At 37.7% G+C, this 24,221-nt stretch overlaps 1 protein-coding gene across 1 annotated transcript in view; it reads left to right on the top strand.

The window, feature by feature from the left end:
• The window catches only part of LOC140232490 (Golgi apparatus protein 1-like), an 82,121-nt gene that overhangs the window by 16,956 nt on the left and 40,944 nt on the right, over positions 1–24,221 (top strand). Inside the window, exon 2 of the mRNA XM_072312584.1 lies at positions 14,020–14,052. Within this exon, the coding sequence (XP_072168685.1) occupies positions 14,020–14,052 (33 nt within the window). The remainder of the gene's footprint in view (positions 1–14,019; positions 14,053–24,221) is intronic.

Raw genomic sequence — 24,221 nt, 5'->3', positions numbered from 1 at the left:
CAGAATATCGATATCTACCACACACACTATCAGTTCTAATGCAGAATTTAGCCATTCTTAGAGGCTTTTCTTTCCATTTTATTAATGTTTGAAAATATGTTTGCTAAATGTTACTAGTTATTCCCCCCCCCCCCCAGTAAACAATTGCCATCACATGAAGTAACCACTTTCTGCTGTGGACATGTACAGCCTATTTTGTGGTGCATGGTCCATACTTTTTATGCCTCCGCCACGAAGTGGTGCCGGAGGCATTATGTTTTCGGGTTGTCCGTCCGTATGTCTGTCCGCATTCGTTTATTGCGATAACTTGAGTAATATTGGCTGGAATTTTACCAAACTTGGTCCAAGTATATAGTATGATGGGGCAATTACTTAGTTAGATTTTGGGTGAAATCGGCCAAAGGTCAAAGGTCAAGGTCAAAGCATGAAATTGTATTTGTTTACGCGATAACTCAAGACTGGATCGAGCAAATTTCACCAAACTTTGTCCGAGGATGATGTATGATGGGACAATTACATGTACTTTATTAGTTTTGTAGAGAAATCAGACAGAGGTCAAAGGTCAAAGATCAAGGTCAAATCCTAAAATTTATCTGTTTACGTGATAACTCAAAACTGGATGAAGCAACTTTCACCAAACTTGGTCCAAGGATGATGTATGATGGGGCAATTAGTTGAGTAGATTTTAGTGACATTAGCAAGAGGTCAAAGGTCAAGGTCAAATGCTAAAAATGTTGCTATTTCCCCCATATCTATGCAATGCCCAAAGGTATTTTCTTGAAACTTAGTGTAGACATGTACTACTGCGTAAAGATTCTCCAGAGAGAGTTTCATGTCATAAGGTCAAAGATCAAAAGGTCAAAGGTTAGGTGAAAATGTTACAATTTCTTTTTTCTCGCAAATGGTTCAGTGTACACCGTATTTTCATGGAACTTGGTACATACGCATGTACTGACTGGCAGGGATTATCTAGGGAACTTAGGGGTCATGGGTCAATAGTCAGGGGGTCAAAGGTCAAGGTCAACTCAAAATTTTACTATTTCCCACATATACTAGTACACTGTATATGCAATGCTTGCATTATTAGTTTTAAAATTTTATACATGTATTACCTAATGGAGATTCGCTGGGAAATTTCCAGCCAGAAGGTCAAAGGTTAAGGGTCAAAGGCCATGTTTAAATGCAAAGAAAAATCTATTTTGTACTGTAATTACACTCTTTCTTTCTTAATACCTTGAGAATTACTCATTGCATTAAATTATAAAAGGGTCGGTCAGAAGTCAAGTAAAAATCCTCAATTCCCCAAATATGTGTACCTGCACTCTTAGACAATTATAGCAAACTCAGTTCAAGGAAAGGGAAAATTCAAGGTATTTCTGACAAACCTGTCATTTCAATATTTTGCCAGTTATGTGAAACTGTCATCACACATTGTGAAGACATTGTACTATACACCTATTGGGAGAATCATGCATTATGGCGGAGGCATCAGTCGCCATAGCGACATTTATAGTTTTTTTTTCAGTATTTGTGCTGAATGAATCATGCATTTTGAGATTATTTATCATCACTTTTTCTTTCCTCACCCTTACTATTAGATCTGCATACACAGATGCACACACACATTGATGTGCACATGTAGTGCATACACACAGCAATATTGCCTCGGCCCTTTTTTGATGGATTTCATGTATTAAACCTGTACATGTGCATAATACAATAATTGCCACAATTAGGCTCGGGGTTGGGGAAGGGGGGGTGGGGGGTGATATCTTGTTGGCTTGATGGCACTGGCTATTTTTTCACAGGACTGCACTTTTGCTCAGTGAGGACTATCATTCTCACATGAGGCCCATTCATACTTAAAATGAAAGAGCATGATATTGTGCGCTGTATTCTGTAATTTGAAGGCAACTACAATGCTAAGTGCCTCATGAAGTACCGTGGTTAATAGGCTGGTAATGCAAACTTAATGGAAAATGTGCATACAAGCTTTTGAGTGTGAATCGTGCTACAAAATACATTGTATCACCAACCACACTGTGGTGTATATGTACCCCGACACACTTCACCTACATGCAGTGCTTATCTCAGAGAGGTATACAGTACTTTCAAGCCAGAAATATCACTGCATTTTCATGTTATCACTGTGAATGAGGACGGTGTCGTTTGAAATACTGGGTTATCACCATGATATTTTGCCAATGAGAACAGTGACGGCAAATCACAGTGGTATTTAATGCCATGGTATTTCTAATGTGTAGGTCTCTGCAGAGCTTATCTACCTGATTTTATTGTGTGGATGTTTGCTGCCTGCCTTGATTCATTGTAAATGAGCTTCATAATGTTTGATGGCCTAGAATATGTGGGCAAAAGCCAGTAGAATATCCACGTGACTTCCAGGAAAAAGATGCATGAATTCCATTTTTTATTGATACAGACATGGCAGCAATTTAATCGTCGTTATTCAGCAGTTTAGTCCTTGTTGTAGATGAACTGTCTCTTCTTTTTCTCTGCATCTGATAGAAAAATATCGCTTGCATGAAATCTGATAGAAAATGTCCGTTTGACTGCCGAGACCTTGATAAATTGAAGGCCATTTTTTTATAATGCAGACATGGCAGCCATTGATAATGGTTGATCAGAAGTTGAGTCTGTGAAGGACGAGAGAGATGTGCTTTGGGCAGGAAGATTTAGAATATTGAATTATTGATTACCAAGGCCTACAGACCATGCTTTGGGTGTTAAAAATGTAAGATATTGAATCATTGATTTTGAAGGCCTATGTAATATACCTACTGTTGTGGATGGCAAGTGATGAGAGAATAAAAAGGAGTTGATATGAATGCTTTTTCGGCGGGTGTTCACTGGTCAACTGCCTGCATGCATACACTGAATGCACTGTTGCACTGTCGGCTCCAATTCGCTGCAGTCCGCTGGGGAAACGATATGGCTAAAGTAGGCCGCTGTGTGCAAAACGTGCGACATGTAATTCTATCCAGGCCAACCTGGGTGGATGAGTATTGGTGATTCATGCACCGCCAGTATTACTGGTACATGTGTCAGTTTTAGCCAGTGAGAGCCGACAATGGGGAATAGGGTGGGGGATGGGGGAGGATGGATGTAAGTTAGTGGCAAACCTTTTTCACCTCATCCTTTTGAAAAAAAAAAAAAATCTCATTAAAAAAAAAATCTCATTAAAAAGGGGTAAAATACAAAATAATACCTGAAGCATTTAAGACTGAAAATTCAGCTGCTTTTTTATCATTTGCTTAGTTAGGGGGGATGAAATTTTAAAACTATATGATATCTGTTAGAAATACTCAGGTTGCTACATGTAATAGAAGGCATTATTTTACTCAATATTTTGAGGTGGCTTCTTCTTCTTGCTTATGAGGCAGCAGCATCTAAGTAATGTCCCTCAATTGTTGTAGCCAATTTACAGTCTGTGGAGTAGGGTGTGTCAGGTCCATGTTGTCAGGAGGTCGGAGATCAGGGCACTCACTCAAGATGTGTTAAAAGACAAATAGGACAATGTATCTTTGTCTGATGTGCAGCCATTAAAACTGATGTATACGGCACAAATATTTTAGAATTTCACATGCAAACAAAGGTGAAGGTAGGACCGATTCAAGTAATGGTGTACCGATATACAGGAGCAATTTTTTTTTTTTTTTTTAAACCAGCCAAAAAGTGTGTTTGTGTTTGTGTGTATGTGTGTGTGTGGGGGGGGGGGGTGGGTGGGCTGCAGCATCATATGCCTTTAGTGCAAGCCTTAGGCCCTTCTGCTGGGCAGGCAACAAACTCCTCTTCATTTTCCTTGTAAACGGCTGATACTGGAATACACCTTGGATGCTTGCACATACACTATAAAATATTGAAATTGAAGCCATTCCGTACAAATAACACGCTACATATATGAGGCTGTCATACATACACATTCAAGTGTGTGTATCTTATTTTGTGAGCTGTATTGGAGACGGAGATCTATTTTTGGGAAACACATGATGTGAGCACCTCTCTGTGAGTCCCATACATCCTGAAAAAGCCAGAATAAAAAGCTGAAATTGTGTTTGCTGCAGGATATGGTGTAAAAGAGAGGATAAAGGGCTTCCAACATCCTTGGGGATTGCAGCCATTCAAGCTAATCTCGACATGTCACATACAGACACTTGGCAACGAACATTCGAGGTTCCGTTCTTCCTCTGGCACTTTTTCCCTCTCTCTTCCTATCTCTCCTCTCTTCCTGTCTCTCCCTTTCTTTCCCTATCTCTCCCTTTCTCTTCCCCTCTCTCTCATCTCTCCCTCTCCTTGTTGGAAGCTGTACTGCTATAAAACAGCATTCATCATCCTGTTTCCCATAGTGTTTGATGATTCCTCGTGGTGTATTATCCAACTGGGTACCAACAAAATACACCAAAAAGTTTTACATCTGATTGTACAAGTGACCTTGGATCCAGGAGATGAAATGAGTTCAAATTCACCTTCCTGTCCCCCCCCCCCCCTTCCCCTTCCCTGCTCCATGAAAGAAGCAACATTAAAGCGGAAGTCTAGACAATTTTCATAATACAGTATTCATCGCATAATCGGGACAGGTTGGGAGTACCAAACATGGCCCCTTTAAGTGGGGTGCCCGATTTCGCGATGAGCACTCACCATACACTAACGGCATACGACATGTACGTGTAGTGCACACACACACACACGCATACTGACGTACTGTACATGTCATGAATACACAACCACGCTACCCCTCGGCGCGACAGTTTAGCTCTCCCTGCATTCTCGCAATGATGTAGAGTAATCGCAACCGGGTTCTTCTTCTGTCACCTCTCTTATGGATACTTATACGCGGCGCTTTCGTGGCTTTGCATACAAGTACGTGTACTGGATGGACGGAGGTCAAAACACACCAGTCCGAAGCTTGCTTTGTAAGTTCGATGTAAACGACAACTGATAGGGAATCTTTGAAATATTGTTGTGGTATTTTGGTAGATTTTTTGTGTAAAATATCAACAAAATCAAAGATCGCTTAAAGAAAAATTGTCCCGTTTATCAGAGGTCCCCGCCCGATTATCCAGTGAAAATAACATGCATTGGAAATGTTTCTGGGAAGCGTATGTCATTTAAGCGAGGTTCCCGATTATCAGATGCCCGATTATGCGATGAATACCGTACCACATCAGGTAGTACATGAATCAACAGCTCCATGCATAGATTTGTGAAATTTATTGTAGTCCTTGAGCAGAGAAACCGATACTCTGAAAAAACTAAAACAAATTGCACTGAACAAGGATGATCGACATAGAGGCTCACACATTTCAGGAATGCTGCTTTCTTCTCTCTTTTTTTCTTCCTTGAACCCCTCCCCCATGCATTCTAATCATGGTGAAGCTGCCATCGTTCTTGTTCATTGTGATTCCTTGCGAGTTTTGAAAATGTTTTTATTCCTGATCCCAATCACTATAAATTCTGCAACCCTGTAACAAGTATAACCAATTTATAGTAGTCCAAATGTAAAAGTCTGAAAATCATCTGGTCCCCTTTAAGCTCTATGGTGTAAAGCTCTATGGTGTGAACCGGAATGCAGCCAGTTCCTATTATTTACATCACAGCTTTATTGCAAGCTGTATTGATTTTTTCCAGTCCATTGAATGAATTTGTTTATGTATACAGCATATCTATCCATGTATGTATACATTGATACAAATACAATACATGATACGCATATGAAATATTAATTCATACATTCATACAAACATGCATATGATTGCAAATATATTTGAAGATAAGTATAAAGATCTATAGGCTCACACACATACACAGACAGTACATGTATGCCTGACTCTAGCAGTCATGATAACATAATGTATAAAAAATAGGGCCTGTCAAGTAAAATTCAAAGTCATCCAGACTGCGTGTTTGCCCGCAATGTGTAGTGTGAGTGTGCCACACAGATACATTGTACAATACAGATAGAATGTGTAGTGCTGTGCCAACGTACCAAGAGGGAGCTGAAAATGATAAAACACATGGTATAGCAGCTGCACAATTTATGTTTCAGTCCATTCAAACCAGCGACAAGCTTGTGTGCCAAAGTTATATCCATGCCACATGGGCTGAAAATGGCAAAAACACTGTTTTTGGTAGTGACTGTGAGATTCATTTTATAGTCCATTGTAACCAAATAGGTACTGTACGTGTATTATTTCTGCACACACACACACACACACACACACACACACACACATAAAATATACGATGTATGCCATCTATTCCCTTCTGTAGATGAAAAACCTCGACATGTGGGTGAGTTTCATATCTACTCACTGGTAAAATAAAATCAAGGAGGTATATGTACTAGGCTCGCCTAGTATCTCCTTGGTAAAATGGACCATGGACCAGTGAGCACTGCTACACTAATACAGACACAACCTGTGTTATGATTGCCCTTTTGTATGTCCCATGATTTTTACAGCATTTATTTTCCCATCTCACGCTGAGAGTGTGATTTCATGCACAAAATGTAGCAGCCCTGATTGCAGCTGAAGCTGTAATGCTAGACAGAGAGAGAGAGAGAGAAAAAAAAAAAGTCACTTGTATCACCTGAAGCACAGCGAACTACAGACAGGCTTCCTTGGCATTGACTGGCTATGTGCCTGTTTTTCTTCAATTTGTCTCTGATGACCCTTTCATGGATAACAATAACATTGCCAGTTTAATGTAGTACTGTAGAGGTGGAATTTTTCGCGCTGTGGAAGTTTTCGGGCATTTCGCGCAATCGGAAACCTGTGCGAAAAGAAAAGTAAACCAATATTGTTGCTTGTCATATGTTTCAGCAATTAATGTCTTGATTCCGTGGAATTAAACCAAGTGTAATTCATCTTACCCAGCTGAGCATGAAAAATTACACGAGAATGTGAAAATATCCACTTTTACAGTACCGTTACTGTAACTATTTATCTCTTGATTGATTTTTTAAAATGCAGTCAAAATACAGAAAAAGCATACCTTGTTCTTTTTTTTGGGGGGGGGGGTGGAGAGAATAGTAAATTTTATGTCTTATTTAGGGAAATTATTTTCGTAAATGAAACCTCTTCTTTCTTAGTGACGTTTTTGGTAAAGGGTTAATTTCAGCTATTTGATCCATATAATGATACATGTACTTGGAGACAATGAACATCATAGATACATGTATGGTTGGGGTTTGTACACAGGAAATCTCAGTGGCAGTTATTGTCAGTGAAGAGATTTCATCTGTCTTGAAACATGTGGTATTGAATAGCCATGGCTTATATTTCACAAGTGACATAGATGGCGCCCTTTAGAGAGTCATTTGGCATTCCTTCTTGATAGCATTGAGGATTCCAGTAAAGTAAGATGGATGGTGATTATCTAGACTTCATGATCAGAATAAGGGGCTATCAAAATATAATTTGGTATGAATCACTTTCCATTACATGACAGGGATTCCCAGCTATGGGAAACAATGTTATGTTTCACCATTTTATCGTCTGAAACTTAGTCAATCCAACTCAATAAAGTACAAAGGGGCTAAATTGTGGAATATGTTAAGCATGAAACTGAAAACTGCTAACACATTGAATCTTTTTATGACTCAATATAAGCAGCTTTTTCTTAATCTGTACTGATTGTTTATTATATATGAATGAATGATGAAAATTGTGCAATTCCCATACAAACCTTTGACAAATACCCTGCATGTTTGTTTTGTTTTATATTGTATTGTATTGTAATATATTGTATTAGTTCAGTCGTTGTTTTGTTTCCTGTTTCCATCATAATATATTGTTGATTTTGTAACGGTCTCTAATCTAAGTTCTATTTTGATATATATATGTTTCATTCAAAACTGTGATTTTAAACTATATTGTAAAGGGAATCTCCATTTCCAAGCCCTGGGCTTTTGCGTGATTTCCTCCTTTGACTCACACATTTATGTAAATATTTTATATGTGATTTTATGAAATGAATAAATTGAATTGAATTGAATTGAATTGATAGTGCAGGCAGGATCACGATTTGAAAGCTCCAGGTAGATTCAAATAGTTTGGTCATTACTGAGATGGCTTAATTTTAACTTATAGCTTTAATAGGGAGTATAAGTTTAGTGACAGTGGAAGATGTGAGAGTTAAAACTTCAAGTTCAGGACAGTGTGAACACTTTTTGATGCTCCTTCATAACCACAAGGTTTCATGTGGGTCTGTTGCTGGTAGCTGAATGATGTACAAAGAGGTGTTGTGTGTGGGGGAGGGGGGAGGGATGTGAATGCACATGCAGTATATCATGAACTTGTATTTCAGCTTGACTCCTGCAAACACTAGATTACTGTTGATATGAAATAAACATCTTGTTGACACACTGTCTCCTAACATGAGTTTTTTGTATTAATGTATATTGTACCATTCCATGTTTCAGTCACAAAACACAGCTGCAGTAGATATCACCACTCGTGGTCACTGAACTCTTTGCTGCTCTCTTCAAAAGTTTCTCCCAAATGCTTGCAATACACTAAATGGGGGAGGGGGGGGGGGGAGAGGGGGGTTGTTGCATCCAGCAAACAACACTCTGGATTTTATCATTGTCTATTAAAGTTAAATGAATCCGTGAGACCTTTAATTTATGACAAGAGCCATGTGAACAAGGTGAAGTTCCCAGTTAATCTTGGAGGAGATTACCTATACCTATCATTGCTGGTATGTTATACTAGCTATCATTGGCAGTTTACAAGGTCTAACAATGTGAACATGGTATGTGAAGTTCATGACTACATTATTTTACATGTACGCATGTAGAAACATAGATCAGCCTATAATTTTATAAATTTCTCTCATAATGTTTGTAAAGTTGAAGTGCTCCTGTGCCTATTTCAAGCCACCCCCCCCCCCCCCCCGTGCTGTTTTATCATCAGAATATTCAGATTCACAAGTCAGCCATATGTAGTGGGTTAATGGGGGGGGGGGGGTGAACAGTGGGCAAGGGTATGTTTTGTGCATTGCTTGGAGGCGTGTTCTCTCTTTGGCAAGTTCCCCTTGCAACACACTTCCTACAAGATTTTGTCACATTTGTTATTAGTAAGCTAAAATTTGAAATCGAAAGAGTGAGTGTCAAGTTTCTATTCAACTACAGTACATCGTATCTTCATCGTGTAGTGATGAGGATGTAGAGAATAATATCCAGCATGTAAGTCGTGTCTCCGTCTTTGAGTGACTGTTTGAGCAGCACCTTCTGCAAATATCGTGACGTGAAAGTTTATTCAAGTATGACCTGTTATTCCATGGTTTCAAATTCCTCCATGCCGTGTCATTTGTAGCTGCCTTTGATAGCGAGTATCTTTGGATTTCACCCCCTCTTCCATAATATTTTTTTTTCCGATTTAAAAAAAAAAATTAGACTTTGTCCGTTTACATGTGGTGCTGTAAATTATACACGGTATCAACAATTTTGCCCTTCCAAATGATGTTGACACATGAATAAAATTAGTACCTTTGGACCTACCCACTAGACTTCGTCTCTATGTTAACATGCTGTGATATCATAAATGTATGGTTACCATGTTCAATGTAGACTGTGGCTTGCATGATTATAATTTCTTGATGACTTACTAAAATCAGTGTGTCAACTTCCATTTGTGCTACACGAATCTGTGGAATTAGTGTTTGATACAAGGAAATTTATGAATTTGCAGACTATTTCCCCAGCTCTATCCAAACTTCATTTGCTACTGGGCTTTGTCTGTGCATTGTAACTGAAAGCAGCATATGGTACATGCCATATGATATTTTGCAAATTATGACTTGTGAGACAATTTCAAGAGTCTGAATTCTTGATCAAAAGCAACATTTTTGGAGTAAAAAAAAAAGAAGTATTGTCTCTTTTTGAAAGAAAAATAAGTTAGTAATCTCTTACCTTAAAGAGACCATACATATATACAACACAATTGTGTCATGGTTGCCAATATCTTTGGGAGTTGGTTATTTCACCTATCAGTTAATTTCCAAAGTTTGCGAAAATAAAAACACTGAAATATACGATGTACAGTGTAGACAGTAAATAGCATGTGGAGCACATGTGTATCAAAATACTCTGAGGGATGTATTTAGGACTTTACTCTTGTTGATTTGTACTTTCTCTATTTCAGTATTTGCCTTACGAGGTCTCTCTCTCTGAACCCCCCCCCCCCAAACATGTAACAAAGTACAGTGTATGTATTCACTTTACCAGAGAGGAAATGGCACAAAAATGTTCTCTGAACATTACCCTGGTGCATTGTTTGCAACTACACATCCGCAGCCCTGTCGCTGTTCAGTATGCCCCCCCCCCAAAAAAAAAAAAACCAAACCCAAAAAACAAAACAAAAACAAAACAAAAAATTACTACTGGATTTTCACATTGAAACTTCCAATATGATTAAACTGTTTGAATGCTACTTCAGGGTCTTAAAATGTAACATCTTAGCTATATATTGCAGAAACCCCCAGTCAATTTGGTCAAGTGATCACAGAGAAATGCGGATCTTTGTAAAGCATGTCATAGGTCTGATTCTTCCAAATCTAGTACATTTTCATGGATGCTCTTGGAATTGCATAATGTGTGAACACAATGGATAGAACTTGGGGAGAAGGGATTCCTGACATGCTTCACAAAACTCCTCATTTCTCTTTGACCACTGAAGCAAATTGGATTGGGTTTTCTGCAAGACGTGGTTAATAAGTTATAGTTTCATACACTGAAATTGTATTTGGATTGATTCACTATTTTTAAGGTTACCATTGTGGAGGGTCCCGTTGTAATTTTTTTTTTGGGGGGACATACGGTACAGAAGTCGCGACAGGGCTGTACAAGTGGGGTCCGAAACACCGGCCAACGCAGTGCAATGACACTGATTTTGAATTCATGTTTAGATCATCACATTATGTTTGTTACTCAGACCCATATATATTTACCATCTTGATCAATTTAGCTGCCAATTAGTGTTAATGATATTGACATTCGCAATTTACAACTCACTGAAAATGAGGATTTACATGTAAGGCATCATCTGCACACTGTAGATCACGTTTCTCTGCATGGCTATTGTTTTCAGTTCTAAGAGATTACTTCAGTTGCGATCAGAAGGGTTATCGAAAATGGCTAATGGATTGTATGAGTGTACTGTTGGTGCTGTGGGTAACAAAGAACAGAACCAACAAAATGGTAGAGAATCAAATGAAGTTGCACAACCTCATTGGCCCAAATTCATGAAGGTGGTTTTAACTTCAACCATAGTACAAATTTAAACCATGGTCTAAAATAAGCGCAAAATAGGCATACCTTTGACATGCTTGTATCAATACACGTTTGTTACTGGACGTCTGTTGTTGTACATAATCTGTCAATCATATTTCATGCAGAAGAAATTTGCATAAACCATGTTTTAAACCATGGTTTCAATTGTACCACCTTTGTGAATTTGGGCCAATATGTTTTGTTTGTGCTTAATGGAGCATTCGTTTCTCAACTTTCCTATTTTGGGTGCTATACATTTGTCCAAAATAAAGTATGTATCTTGTGGCTGAATAGAAATTGGGAAGTCTTGGCAAAGGCGGCTGTCATCACTGGAGTCTGACAGTGCCCCAGTCCCAGTCCTGTCTTTCTGTGTGTCCTGGTTGCCCTTGTTCCTCTGTATGTGTGCTATTGAAAGTCTGAGAAAGCCAGTTTCCTCTCCATTGAACTATGACATGAGGCATATGTTTTCCCCTCGTGAGCAAGGGTGATGTATTCTGTATTCTCAGCTTCCTGCCCCTCCGCACTACAGAGGAGCATTGAGACTGTGTGGTCATTTTAATTCAGTTGTGAGCTAATTTCTTGAGATATTTTAACCTGCACTGTAGCTGTGTGTTCACACATCGAGAAACCTCTCATAGAAGATGTGAAGAAGAATTGTACATTTTCAAAGCCTCCAGATGTAGCTCAAATTATCCCAAGTTATAATGCAAGCGGGAGACTGAAGTACTTTGCAGCACTGGTCATATTGTACTGCACGAGCTGAAAATTTCGCGGTGGTTTTATTTTCGCGAATTTCGCGAATCGCCTTTGAATCGCGAAAATAACAACACGCGAAAACAACAACCCGCAAATAAGTAAGTTCAGTTAGACCCTCGCAACCGCGAAATTAACAACACGCCAAAAATGTCCTCGGACCAATTCGCGAAAATATCTGTACGCGAAAATTTCAGCTCGTACAGTATACTGTAAACATGAGTACTTTCTCATGATTAATATTTTGCGCTGAGCAGCTCAAAAACGTATTTGCCTCTTGTTGAATTCGCGCTGCACAATACTCAACCTATTCACCATGTGCAGAGAAAACTGTGAAGATATTTTTGTGGGTTAAAGAATTCGCGCTGGCCAGAAGTAGCACGAAATTCACAAAAATCAATGTACCACAAAAATTTCTACGTTTACAGTACTTGGTATATTTTGCCGCATTGCAAATTTTGCAAGTTGATTGATATTCTTGAAAGTGTTTCACTGGTGTGTTGTTTTCATCTCCAAGGTTGGAAATTTGCTGAGAGTTCTCTTGAAAAGTGATACCATTTTCTTAATTCCATGACTGTTTTTTAGTTGTCCGTCCGTCATCCGTCCATCCGTCGTCCGTCTGTACCGCTACAAAAACTTGAATAACTCTCTACTGAGGACTTCAATTTCAATCAAACTTGGAGGGAAGAGTGGTTATGCAAAGTTACACATTTTACCAAATGTGAAGGTCACCTCAAGGTCAAAGGTCACAGCCAGGGGTCAATGAACTGTAGGGTCCAATGTTAAGTTTTTACGGCGCATTTCAATTATGGCTCAAAACTTTTGATCCATAAGTCTGTTTGTGACCAAACTTGGATGGTAGATTCCCCTTTGGGAGGTGAAGGTCATCACAAGGTAAAAGGTCACAGACAGGGGTTCAATAAACTTTTAGGGCCCAATGTTAAGTTTTTATGGCGCGTTTCGATTATGGTTCATAACTTTTGATCAATATGTCCGTTTGTGACAAAACTTGGCTGGTATATGTCCCTTGGGGAGTTTAAGGTCACCACAAGGTCAAAGCTCAGAGGCGGGGTCAATGAACTTCCGGGAGCCAGAAAAACATTGATTTCTTCTACGGGAAAAGGCGAGACACATTTTGGCACTTGCCTTGTTTAATCACAAATTCAACTACTGAGATTGTCTAACAGATCCTAGTGCACACAATGCTATAGTCACAAATTCATTATGGTGTATCCAATCCTTGAGATGCAATGGTCTTTATATAATACACTAGACATGTTATGCACGTACACAGTACATACTTCTCTGTTAGAATAAAAATGTTTTTTACACAGAGATGAATAAATTTTTCTTAAAACAAATTTTTGTATGACTATGAGTTGCTGTTTATACGTGTATGCTTTAATATATTTTTGTTCGTATTGATAACAATTTGTGTATTTAAAGAAATACATTGTATTCATGTGTAGTGTCAATTGCATTTCTGATGTCATGTCTGGTTAACAGATTGATATTTCAGTGGTCAAGTATGATTTTGAAGTCCACAGATGGTTGTATTGTGTTAACTGTAGAATGCGTACTACTGTCAATGTAGAAATTTTTGCAGTGTGGAAATTTGCACGCATTTTGTGCGACCAGAAAGTAGCGTGAAAATAAAGCACACAAACGTTTTTGTGTGGATGTACCACACTGTAATGTCTTGAGAGTTTTGTGGAATTAAAAACATGCGAAATTCATCTTACTTGTCAGAGGGCATTAAAATAAAAAATGGTACGCAAATATCCACTTTTACAGTACGCTTACTGTATGAATATTGTTCATGACACATTTCTGTTTTTGCCAATGTCATATTTGCTGTCTATTTCGCTGTTCCTATTTGTCGCTTTGGCCTTCTCCTTGTCATGTCAGCAATGACGACCTTGACAAGTAATGCATTTTATTGATAATTCCCCACTCTCTTTCATCTTTGCATGCAGGGTGAAAATGACATATCGCCGGACTGCAATCATGTGAGTACCTCTGGATATTTTATCGCTATGGCAACAACATGCCCATGCATGCAACACAGTTGTATAATCTGTGGGAGATTGATTGTCGTCAATTGATCTCTGAGTGGTAATTTCTGAGTGTTTGTGTGGTGCCGCAGTATTACAAAGGCAGTGTACTGTTGTAGATTATTGGAGATTGTATTTTTGCAGACATGTTTGAAATGGAGGTCTAAGCTCTGTTTGTCTCCAAATCTATGCCATCTGGTATTTACTTTTTTTTTCTTTTTAGCAAAAATCAATTTGGTGCAATAAGTTCTTGTTTGACAGTCTGATAATGTATATGATTCATTACTGTTTGCCTTGCCTTGCCCAGTTATAATCATACCATTTGATTTTGATAACGGGCAGAAATATTACACATCCAAATTAATTGCAGACTTTATTTATATTCAACAATAAATTGTTTGTACCAAGAAAAGATAAGATAGTATCTTTTGTCTCAAGATACCAGATTAATTTCATCACCATATTGTGAAGAAGAAATAGCAATAAAGATTTCCTCAGTCGGTCATATGCCCATCTAGGCATTTTGTAGCTAGCACTTTCCAAAGCTTTTCCATCAGTGCTGAGTTCGCCCCTCCAATCTTGACCTAATTGTACTCTGGTGTAGTGCTGTGCCCCATTGAACAGGAAGACAATGGTGACACATTAGGGATTAGTGGAATAGGGTATTAATCTCTATTCATTAGCAGTTGGTTTCTAGACTTCTGTGCCAATCACTGAAAATACCAATCAGCAAACAATCCCAGTAAGGGTTATCAAGTCATCATATCATATGTCTAAATTTATGCCATCATAAATGGTATGAAATGCATTGAAATTAGACATACTTTGTACAAGTTTCCTTTCTATGCAAAAGTTAAAACATACCGGTATAACTGTTTGTGTGCTGCATATTGTCCTGTGGTTGAATATTGCGATCTCCTCTACATTTCTTAAATCTTCCATTGATGAAAAATGCGAGTGGAGGACCATTTTTTCGTGAATTTTAGATTTTTCCCAGCGCTGGTTTACTTTTTCTGGAAAATTTGCTTCCAAGTAGACATAAAAAGAATGCACTTTTGATGTTTTGAAGGGTAGCACTGATGGTTTAGATATAAGCCATGTTTTTAGCATCTTGTATTATGAGAGAAAAAGCATGTCAAAATGATCACATTTTTCCATGATGCACCAAGGGTGATACTAATGCCTGAATCCCCAGAACCAGTATTCAGGTTAACCTGCCTGATGCCTGTTAAATCATCGGACAGGACATGACTTATCTGACATTTACTTGACCTGCGACCGGAAATGGTGTCTGATGGTGTGAATTATTAGCTCGTGAGCTTAGCTCCTTCATTGTATGATCTTTCCTCATCAGATCACGCCTGACACACATTTGACACGGACCTGATAGTTAAGAGCAACACAAATCAGATTAATCATAGACTGTGATATGATGTACTTCTGTGGCAGACCAGAAAAAAACAACAACATACAAACAAGCAGAAGAAAATTGCTTCCGGACAACTATTGACCGATGAGAAAAAAAAAAAGCTGTGTGGAAGGCGGCTATAATAACCCTTGCTCAATACTCCTTCAATGCTATTTGCCGAAATCAGCTGACAAAACTCCTTGACCCATTTAATTTAGGCATTTCTGGGTACAGTACATTGTGGACTTTGTGTGTAGAAACATGGTAGGGGGAAAGAGAGATGGCTGCGTTGTCTATTTAGCTCCTACTGTGGATTACCCTTCCGATTAGAATCTCTCTTTATAAATGAGGGATAGCCGATACCTGTGGAGTGATATTCATCCTTCTAAATACTGCACAAATTCCACCTGCTTGATCCTTGTGTCTCATTCAGTGTGACCTGGTTGATCGTTTCATCCTGGAGGAGAGGGTCATGGAGTGGATCCTTTATGGTGATAGAAAAGCCAGGGTCGCTACTAACAGAAATCATACATGTGTTTGGAAAGTTACGGCTGTTTGAATGGTCTACAGTGAGTCACCTTCACACATAGTTCCTTGTAAAAGTTCTGCCAAAACTTTACAGTCGTCATGGCTGATGTAACTTGTGTAGTAGTAGCCAAAACTACAATGTAACATAAATGTTATAATCCTTTTTTCTCATTGTGCAAATTGTCATCTTATTACATTTATATTCTGAAAGATAATTTGTATCACAAATCTTTAAGGAAGATATGAAGTCATCCACTAAGTTTTCTTTGTGTATGCATAGTGACTTACTAGGAGACCAAGATTAGGCTGTGATAATGGACATTATTCCCCTGGCTATGCAATTTTTGAATCATAGCTTGCACTAGGCAAGACTAGTATTACTTGCTTGACTTTTGGTAAATTGTATAGATAGGGACAAATTTCTTCTGTTTTGCACAGCTCTACAAATGTATGTATAGATTGTAGGGCTAAAGGTCAGTTCTCAGTACTAGTAATTCAATTTCTGTATTAGGATGCCATGTACATGCCTTTCATCTTTATCTTAGCACTTCATTCTTCCATAGAAATTCTTTCATCGGCAAATCAAACACATGTAATATGATTCTTTGTTTATGCCTCATGTGCTATATCACTTTGGTACGTAAGTACACTTTGTATCTAGACATGGTGGTTATGCTCATGTAATAGTACATGGCATTTGAACCAAGGAATTTGAATCAGACATGGTAGCTCTATGGTGATGTGTGTAGTGGTGATACAACATTTGCTCCTTCGACAATTGTTCCGGTCGTATTTTCTCCAAAGACTATTAAAGGGTTAGGGTTGTAATAGGGTTTTAGGTTTAGTTTAATGTGAGGATTAGGATTAGGGTAAGCATTTGCGTTCATGAGTAGAATTAATGTTTGGCTTACCATGCAGATATTTCATGGGAGCAATTATTGCAGGAGTAAATGTCATGGAACAGTGTGTAGCAAACATAGCAAGAATTACCACATGAGTATACTGTCATCGCCTGTCATATTTCTCAATGTTCTAAACTGGAAACGTGATTGGCAGATTGTGCAAAAATTAAAAGACCTTCAGTAGATAAACTCAGCTGATGTTAATTAGTTTAAAGGAAGATTGACATGACCTCATCCATGTCACAGCAGTGCATACGTATGTCTTTGTGCCAACTGAAATAATGATGTTCACTGCCAAAGCTCTGAAATCCATCCGCCGCAAATCAAATGTCTCCTTTGGCCTAGGACCCGTCACAGTGATGCGTGTGATGGATTCTAGCCAGATCCTATTCAAGGTGAAAGAGTCAAAATCATTGTAAACTGCATTTAAAAACCATTGTGAAGGCAGCCATCCTATTGAAATTGGTTTTCCCCCTTCAACACACTCCTGCCAATGTAACAGCTTGCTCAAGGAATGTAAATTGACTTCCATGTAATGTTTTTTCATGATGAGAGTGCAGTTGCCCCCACCCCTTATCAAAAGGCCAGTATACCAGAGAAAAGTGCTTGACACAAAGACATGCAGATTGCAAATATGTACATTGTGAATTCCAGTGGTATTGATGATAATGAAGATAGGAATAATAGAGATTGAAATAATAATGATAATGATGATGATGATGATGATGATGATGGTAATGATGATGATAATAATAATGATAATGATGATGATGATAATAATAATAATAATAATAATAATAATAATAATTACTTATTAGTATTATTATTATTATTATTATTATTATTATTATTATTATTATTATTGAATTATTATTATTATTATTATAATTATTATTATTATTATTATTATTATTATTATTATTATTATTATTATTATTATTATTATTATTATTATTGTTATTATTATTGTTATTTTTGTTATTATTATCATTATAACAAAGAAAATATCCATGATGACAAGATAAGAATTGCATGGAAGGTATCAAAAACAGACCATTTAAAGTCATTAATCAGGACAAATTAAGGCCATTTGCTGGTGTCTTTAAATAGGGCAGCAGTTTCGGTAAGGTCATTCGCCCTGTCAGGGACATACCATGAGGTGTCAAACCTGGAGATATGTTTCCCAGATGTCTGTAAAGTTGACAAAAATACCGTTGTGAAAAAGGTACTGTAGTGTATAGTATTCCCCTGATTTGCAGCAATTTGGCCACTTGCCACATCTGGAGTGTGGACTTCATAGCCTAATGAATGTCACCGAACAGGTTTGTGCACATGACATCCAGTGCTTCCTATGGATATGCGTTGTACAAATACCACGTTTATACGTGCACATTAATGTAAACCATTGATGCAGGTACACCTCTATAAGCCCTACATTTCAAGTGATTTCTTGTTTTACTTTATAAAGTTGCACAGTAGGCTGTGAGTGAGCAGAATTGAGTTGCTAGTGTGAGTGTAATTCCTGCCTGCAGTACCTTAAAAGTGTGCTGCAAGCATGGTTTAAACCTTCATTGTGGTGCATTGTGAACACAGGACTAAAATGATAGTTTGTATTCTTATGATATTGGCTATAGTTAGCACAGCAGTGATGCACACAGACTCATGTATCTCATTTCCCATGTGTCCACAAGGCTGGACTTGACCTTGACCTATTCTTAGACCTTATTGACATCTGATGGTCAAAGGCATGAAACCTAGGGAGAGCTACTGACCTTTTACACTTAAAAAGATTATCTTTTATCAGTGACCCACTAGACTTGTTATTCATTTCTCAATTTCAGAAGCTGTTGAAATCGGCGTGAATTCATGAATTAATCTTAATAGAATACAAACTGCAATTATTGTCACGGACCCAACAGACCACCAGTTGGTGACCTTATGGACTGCCAGTCATTCAATGAAAGGAATTCTAGACCTCCTCACATTTCATTAAAGGTTCAAAGGCAATGAAACCAAATACAAATTTCCTATAAAAATGTCCTTAGTATAGGAAAAAGGATTCTGAGGCATCAGCTGGCTCTGTGCGAAGACATTATTTAAGATAATTCCTCACTGATTATATAGGAGAATACAAGAATGATGAGTAAATTGTACACAGACATATTGGCAGCTGCATATGCTCTTGGACGAATCTGCATGCATGACAGTGTGGAAGGCATTAAGAATTTTGGTAACCTTTTATGTGTAAGTTGGTTTTTTTAAAGCAAATAAAATGTCAATACCTCAAGTACTATCCACTGGGAATCATAAATGTCTTTGAAAAAAAGAAGAAGATTAATCTCATTTATGGGTAGTTTTTATGGTGTATAGTTTGGTAAATCAGATTGTAGTTTTATGCACGTCTTATCGAGCATTTTGCAAGTTGTGGAAAAATATCCCAAAACAAGCAGGTCATGACCTTTCTTCTTTTGTTAATGGAGATGACAAAGAATTTTCTAGTCTTTTCTTTCTATTGGTACAATAAACATGATTTATGTTATAAAGAAAAACAGGATGTGCATTGTACTCAGTCACTACAGTCTAGGGGAATACAGCATTGTATATAATGTGTTATTTGCTTTTCGTCATGGCTTGGCTCTTCCATTCATGCAGTGATGAGGTAAAAAAAAAAAAAAACAACAACCCACCCCACCCACCCCATCCCATCTCCATTCTCATTTTGGGTATGAGGAGGCACTGGAGTATACACCTGACAAGTGTACACGTGGCGGATGGCTGAATCATATAATTATTTCATCTTTTCTGTCCATTCATCAGTCATGGCGTGACCTCCTTTTGTCAGTCGAATATGCTATGCATAGTACATGGCCATGTGAACGTCTGTTTTTTTTTTTTTTTTTTTTTTTTTTTTTGATACTTCATCCAACTGTGACCAGGGGCCCTGTTTTATCAAAAGATAAAATTGATTTTAAATTTCCTTACCAAAGTGAGATCCTCTGTCTGTAATGGCCAAGATTTCCCATGATCAGTTCACTCTGAGACAGGTGTAAGGGAAAATTATACATTTATATAACCATTGCAAATTGTAGGATCCAGCAAGTCAATTACTGAGAAAGTAACAGATTTGTTAAAGCTGAGAAGAATTTGATATGACAACCCCCAAATTTGTCCTCACATCTGGCTGCAGTGTATTGTTGGCAGCATGTTGCTGCATTTAGTTCACGTCTCACTCTTTGAGATGGTTGCTGTCTTGTTAGGACAATGTTCCCGTTACCTTTCATTGATTCAACCATCCAAATGGTGTTTTAAGTTATAGACCTTATTATACAACACCTATTTAGAATGTAGCTATCCGATTGGTCGATTACCCATCACGTGACATCTAGTGAAAAGTTCCATTGCACGCTCTGGCTGTCAGCAGTGCAATTTTGTTTGACCAAAATGTTCCATTGCACGCGCTCTGATGTCACAATAAACAAACATGTGCCGCTCGCACTCAACAATTACAAAGCGCGCTTACAAGCGCATTCTCTTGTCACTCATTTTTGTAAACAACTTTGTTTCGCATACGTGCGTACACAGTGACTTGCGACTGTCAGACTACTCATTCATCTTTCACAGAAAATGGTTGCCATTTCTGTGCTAAATTCAAGAATCTGTGAGTACCAAATCTGTTGATGGTCGAGGTGTTGTATAAAACAAATAGTGTATGGTCTTTACTCGTGCAGTGGAACCAGATTTCGCACTCGGTGAAAGATGAGGTGCACTATTCAACTCGGCTTCGCCTTGTGAATAGAGCGCCTCTATCTTTCACCTCGTGCGAATTCTTGTGCCATCGCACTCGTGACCATTCACTATTTGTATACTATTTAGTCCATAATACTCTCAGCTCATCATACACCTATATGATGGACACATCACAATACACACCTGAGCAAATAATTAGGATTTATTTGCATAAAAACGCTTGCAAATGATGTGAATAGAGTAGGTCAGCTGTAACGAATTTAATTACTTCCTTTCTAGAAGACAATTGAATGGGGTCTGTGTGTATTTGTTAAACCATGAATTAGATATTTAAAAAAAAAAAGACTTGTTTCGTCATTGTGATGTTGTATCTGTGTATCAAACTTCTTTTACTGTTTATACTATATATATTCAGTGTTTCATAAGATATATTGAAACATTTTCATTAGAGTTCTTTACTATTCAATTACATTGTTTCACTTGAGGAGTATCAAAAGCCTCTAAAATCAAAGTTCCTTTGTATCTAAAATTGGCTTTTCTGTGTAAATTTCTCTCCCAGTTGTGAATATATTTTGAATTGAAGTGACCCCATCTCATCTTTTTTTCCAAAATTAATGCACAAATCTAACAATGACAAGAGGATAATATCTGTCGTAAATTGTCCTAGGACATGGTGGGTTGAGGGAAATTGTAGCCGTGAAGAAATCCTGTGGTGATGCAATGACAGTCTTGGTCACTTTGCATAGATTGCCTTGATACGTGTACTCTGTATTCGACAAAGGCTTCCTTCTAATTAACCTAATTTGTACAATTCAAGGCTTATACGGCATCACATGGTTGGAGGCGTTGCTCTATTGGAGGTCCAGATTAGGTCATTACAGTGTAACAGTGTTTGAATATTACTAGGAGGAAATTACCGTAGTCTGACTGAATGCACTGACTTACAGTCCAGTGCTCTGTGAGGATTTTGCTCAAATACGGATAATCGTACAGTTCATTTTAAATGATGAAACGCAATTGACTTTACAAGCATGGTGTGATCAGCCTTCTGGACCACTGTTTTAAACTACCACCATGGCTCTTGTACTCAGTCTACCTGCCTGTGGCAGTAGTGGGGTGAACGGCATCTTGAAATGCGTGCTGCATTTAAACATGGTGATCCTTGAATGTCTGTTTCTTTATTTGATGTTTTTTGTCAACAGTTTTTAACAAGATTTTACTTTAGCCAGACACCACTGACTTCCCAATTTATGTCACCTTGCTTTGACTTTTACCCATTGGATTGCTTAGTCATTGGATATCACCAATTTCAACCACTTTATGTTGCTGTTTTCTGCATGAAAGAATTCACCTGCAATGTAGCATGTAGAATTGTCTGTATAAGTGTTGGAGATGGTCCTATCAATACTGTCTGCATTCAGTTCGTAGCAATTCCCATCTACTTCCGTACTTACTGTGCACTAACGCATGATGTTGTGTATATGAGCGTACACATCTACCTATACGTACAGCTCATCTCAGGAATCACAACATCCGACCTGTTGACAGTGCCATTGTGTTTTCGGCAATGCCTATTTTCCCTCAAAGTAGTTCATTGTAGTGATCAGTGTTAATTATGAATCAATTTTCCTTTGTATGAGTGGATACTATTGTACGTCTCATGCAGTGCGCTTCCATTGTTACTATGGCGATGACTGACCAACCTTCTCAATATTGACCCAATTAGCCCAAGGTTTTTTTTTTCTGGGTTTTAAATAATTTTTTCATTCTTTAAAATGGCAATTCTAAATTTTACAGAGTAGCCTGATTTGGAGAATTATTATATAGGATTGGTTAGACATACTGAATTTGCACAAGATCAGAGTAATATTGCAAAGTCCAGACTGAAGCATGAACATTAATCTCCTAAATGTATGGCCAATTGTAGGGCCAGTCCTAAATTCAGGAATTTAGAGGCATTGATGACTGTACAACTGAAATACTAGTCTTTTGAGCAGTGGATGTTAAAAATACATTTGTAGTAATTAAAAAGGTAAAGCATTGATTCAGAAAAATGTAGTTTCTCGGACTTGATCAGTCAGAGGAAAAAAATAATTAAGAGAATAAGGCCAATTGCTATTTTACTATAACATTACCATATGAAAGGAATAATTAGTGAGAAATACATGTGTATCTTGATATTTTAACAGTCCAGTCATGGGTGATCTTATAGGCCTCTAGTGATTTTGTATACATTTCTTTATTAGAGAGCAGTCAATATTTCTGCACTAGTTAATGATTATTCCTTGAACTTTTAGAGGAGAGCGCTTGAGAATTTACCCTTCAATATTTGCAAACTCTCTCAGTTCATACGAGGTCGTGTATGGATGGCATTCTGTGAGTGTTTGACCAATCATAAGTAAATATACCTGCCCTCTATGGAGCGGGAAATCAATGATAGTTTCTCTTTCATTCTTCTTCTGACCAGCAGATGCAGGAAAAAAGACAAAAGATCTGCCTACAAAGAATTCACAAAAAGGAAAGGAGAAACCATGAAGAGTGTTCTGAATAGCTATAGCCATTAATATTTATCACCATAGACGACAAGATTGTCAGACCAGCGTTGAGGCTTACATACAAGAGAATGTTACCACTTCACAGCCGTTATCCCTTTCCCTTAAAAAAAAACCTCCACATTATTTAATTATGACAAGCCTTACGATGATATGGTATATTAATAGGATTTGATTCAGTCTTGTTTATTCAATGAAAAAAAAAAAGAGAAGAAGAAAGTTCAATGTGATACTGAAAATTGGAGTGCATTTTAGTGTAAGACCTATTAATAGGATATCATGACCTCATCTAATTTGCATAAGTGATTTAAACCAATTTCACTGTTTCAGGAAAATATGAAAAACCTATTGAACTTTATAACTAATTTTGTGTTTGATGTTGGGTTAACATCTACTTGTATGTTTGTTTTGATGATTTTACTCTTTGTTAAAGTCAACTGGACATGAATAGCTTGTTGACTCCAAGTGCTACTACATTATACAGCATCTTTGTGACTAAAGTATGGTGACAGTGTGTAAAGACCAAATGATATTCAGAGGACAAGTCCACCTTCATATACATAAGGATTGAGAGAATGCAGCAATATTAGTAGAACACGTCAGTGAAAGTTTGAGGAAAACGGACAATCCGTTCAAAAGTCATGAATTTTTTAAGTATCTGTGCAGTCACTGCTTGATGAGAAGACTACTATAGTGTATGATGTCACATGCATACAACGATACAAGGAAAATAAAAAGATAATTTAACAAAACTTTACTTTTTGAATAAAGTACATATTTCTTCGACTTGTTACTGACGTTTGTGAAGGGTAATATTATTCCCCGTGCCTTCTGAAAGAGAGAAGTCAAGTGTTCTTTTGTTATGCGAGAAAAATGGAAATATGTAGAATTTTCTTTATTCTTTCTTTATATCGTTGTACACATATGACATCACAAGCTATAGTAGTCTTTTCATCCAGCCGTGACTGAGCAGAAATTTCAAAAATT

Source organism: Diadema setosum, chromosome 9 (assembly GCF_964275005.1).
Source record: "Diadema setosum chromosome 9, eeDiaSeto1, whole genome shotgun sequence".
Classification (NCBI taxonomy): domain Eukaryota; kingdom Metazoa; phylum Echinodermata; class Echinoidea; order Diadematoida; family Diadematidae; genus Diadema; species Diadema setosum.
The sequence above is the reverse complement of the archived record's forward strand: the minus strand, read 5'-3'. Positions and strand labels throughout refer to the sequence as shown.